Source organism: Micropterus dolomieu, unplaced genomic scaffold (genome assembly GCF_021292245.1).
Source record: "Micropterus dolomieu isolate WLL.071019.BEF.003 ecotype Adirondacks unplaced genomic scaffold, ASM2129224v1 contig_14843, whole genome shotgun sequence".
Classification (NCBI taxonomy): Eukaryota; Metazoa; Chordata; class Actinopteri; order Centrarchiformes; family Centrarchidae; genus Micropterus; species Micropterus dolomieu.
In genome coordinates, this window is record NW_025743829.1 from 1 (window position 1) to 2,281 (window position 2,281).

At 44.2% G+C, this 2,281-nt stretch overlaps 1 protein-coding gene across 4 annotated transcripts in view; it reads left to right on the top strand.

Moving 5' to 3' along the window:
* Nucleotides 1-470: 470 nt before the first annotated feature.
* The window catches only part of LOC123967029, a 4,763-nt gene continuing 2,952 nt past the window's right edge, over nt 471-2,281 (top strand). For 2 of the 4 annotated variants that reach the window (XM_046043078.1, XM_046043077.1), the window contains exon 1: nt 471-1,816. In XM_046043078.1, coding sequence (XP_045899034.1) covers nt 724-1,816 — 1,093 coding nt within the window. In that variant the 5' untranslated portion in view covers nt 471-723. The remainder of the gene's footprint in view (nt 1,817-2,281) is intronic. The other 2 variants (XM_046043081.1, XR_006824166.1) reach the window with 2 other exon arrangements.

A 2,281-nucleotide genomic window follows, 5' to 3' on the forward strand; every position in this document is an offset into this window, starting at 1 on the left:
AGGACACTTAGTTTATTTCACATACTTTATTTTAGTTGACTATACAGAAGCATCTTTTGGAACACACACCATTAGTTAGTTTTGGATTTTCATTTTGTTATAATTCTTGTTTCTGAGCTTACCAGTGTTGGATGCCACACCCAGGAGAGATCCAGGAAGTCTGCTGGCTTAAAGGGTTGGTGCTCGGAGCAGGAGCAGCTTTATAGGAGAGGTGGCCTGATTGGACACTACCACTGCTTGCTATGTCTGGGGGGTGGCTTTATTCTCTCCTTAAATATTTTGGGGTTTAGATTTATATTATATTTGAGTATTTTTGAGTTAAGGTTAAGTAAATGTACATTTCTTTTGGAATAAGTTTTTACATAAGTTTTGTTGTGTTTGCAGTTATGATGTAGTGTTGTTGTTGTTAGTCTTCCCTGTGTGTCAAAACTGGTCTGATCAGCCAATATATAAGTCCCCTTTGTTTGTTGTATAGGAGGTCAGTTGTATTTTTGAGTCTCTTATGTTCAGAGCTTTAGTTTGTTTGTTTATTTGACCTCTTTTAAGGGCCCAAAACTTTATCTTTTGTTGTAATGATTTTTTTGGTAAATAAAACCCTTTTGCTTTAAATTTCCCTCTTGACTCCTCATGCCTAACTGCCTGGTCCCTCACACATGGTGGCAGCGGTGGGATTAGCCAGTTGAGGAGTACAAGATTTTTTTTTCTTCTCCATTTTTGGGAAACATGCGAGGAGGGAGAGTGACAAGAGGTGGCCGGACAGAGAATAAGAAGACTGAGTCAACCCATATAGAGAGAGGACACCAGGTGGAAGGTGAAGCACTAAATGGAGCATCAAGTGCTGAGGATGAAGATGGCAAAGAACCAACGCTGAGTGACTTGGCTGGGATTATGCGGTCATTTATGGGTCAACAGGAGACCCGGGAAGCAAAATTGAGAGAGGAAGCCAACCGCCAGGAGTACCAGTTCAAAGCACTACAGCATCAGTTTCGCCTTTTGCAGCAGGAGGTAGAGGTTCGCACATCTCCAGTACCAGAGCCTGCTTCCACAGTGCCAGATCCCTCTGAAAACTATGATTTGAATGTGAATCACCCAGAGGACGAAGCCTCACCCTCTGTACAGTCAATCCACCCCACCATGTCTTCAGCAGGTCAGTCTCGATCTATTCATGAGCCTAGACTGGAAAAATTTACAGAAAATGATGATGTTGAACACTTTTTAATTACTTTTGAGAGAATTGCAGTAGCATGTCGGTGGCCAAAAGTGGACTGGGTTTTTCGTCTCCTCCCACTACTGACTGGTAAGGCCAGAGGAGCCTATGTGCATATGGATGTAGATGATGCTCATGAATATGATAAAGTAAAAACGGCAATTCTGAAAAAATATGATATTAACCCTGAGACCTACAGGCAGAGGTTCAGATCCCTCCATGTGGAACTTGAAGAAAGCCCCAAGGAGCTGTATGTGAGGCTTAAAGAGCTGTATGTAAAATGGATCCAACCGCAAGGTAAAACACTTCATGAAATTAGTGAAATCCTTATCATGGAACAATACTTGAGAATGCTGTCCCCTGAGCTTCAGGTTTGGGTAAAGGAGCATGGGCCAAAATCTGCTGCTGAAGCTGCCACACTGGCTGATGTGTTTGTTGCTGCTCGGAAAAAAGGCCAGCCATGGAGTAGTATGGGTGGGAAGGCCGGTAAGGACAGCCACAGGCCCATACCCCCTCCGTACCAACAGAGGCCAGCGCCAGGAGTGGGTAAGCCTCCCTTGAGGGAGAACAAATATGCACCACCTAGAGCTCCTAATAGATTGCCCATTTGTTACTTGTGTGGACAGGAAGGTCATGTTAAACCAATGTGCAAAGATGTAATGTGGTCACTAGAGCACAAGCTCAACAGGTGGAGGTAGATTCCATAGCCCTCAGTGCCTTGCCCTTCTATAAAGAAGAGTTTGAGACCTGTCCCGGGAAAGCTCATAAGACTCGTAGTCAGAGGAGGCAAGACAAATTTCAGGGCACGGCTATACAACCACCAGCTGAGGCCACTCCAGACCTGCCCTTGGGTTTTCAAATACCTACAGATATAATACAAATGCAGGAAAATTATCCAACTTTGTCTACACTTTTGCAGAGGGCACAAGGAAGGAAGCAGGAGACTAATACTAAGAGTGAGCAAAATGAGTATGTTCTACAGAACGGTGTTCTTTACCATCAGAATGGCCAGGTGAAGCAGCTAGTGGTCCCACAGGTGGCCCGAGAAATAGTACTTACCTTGGGTCACTCCAT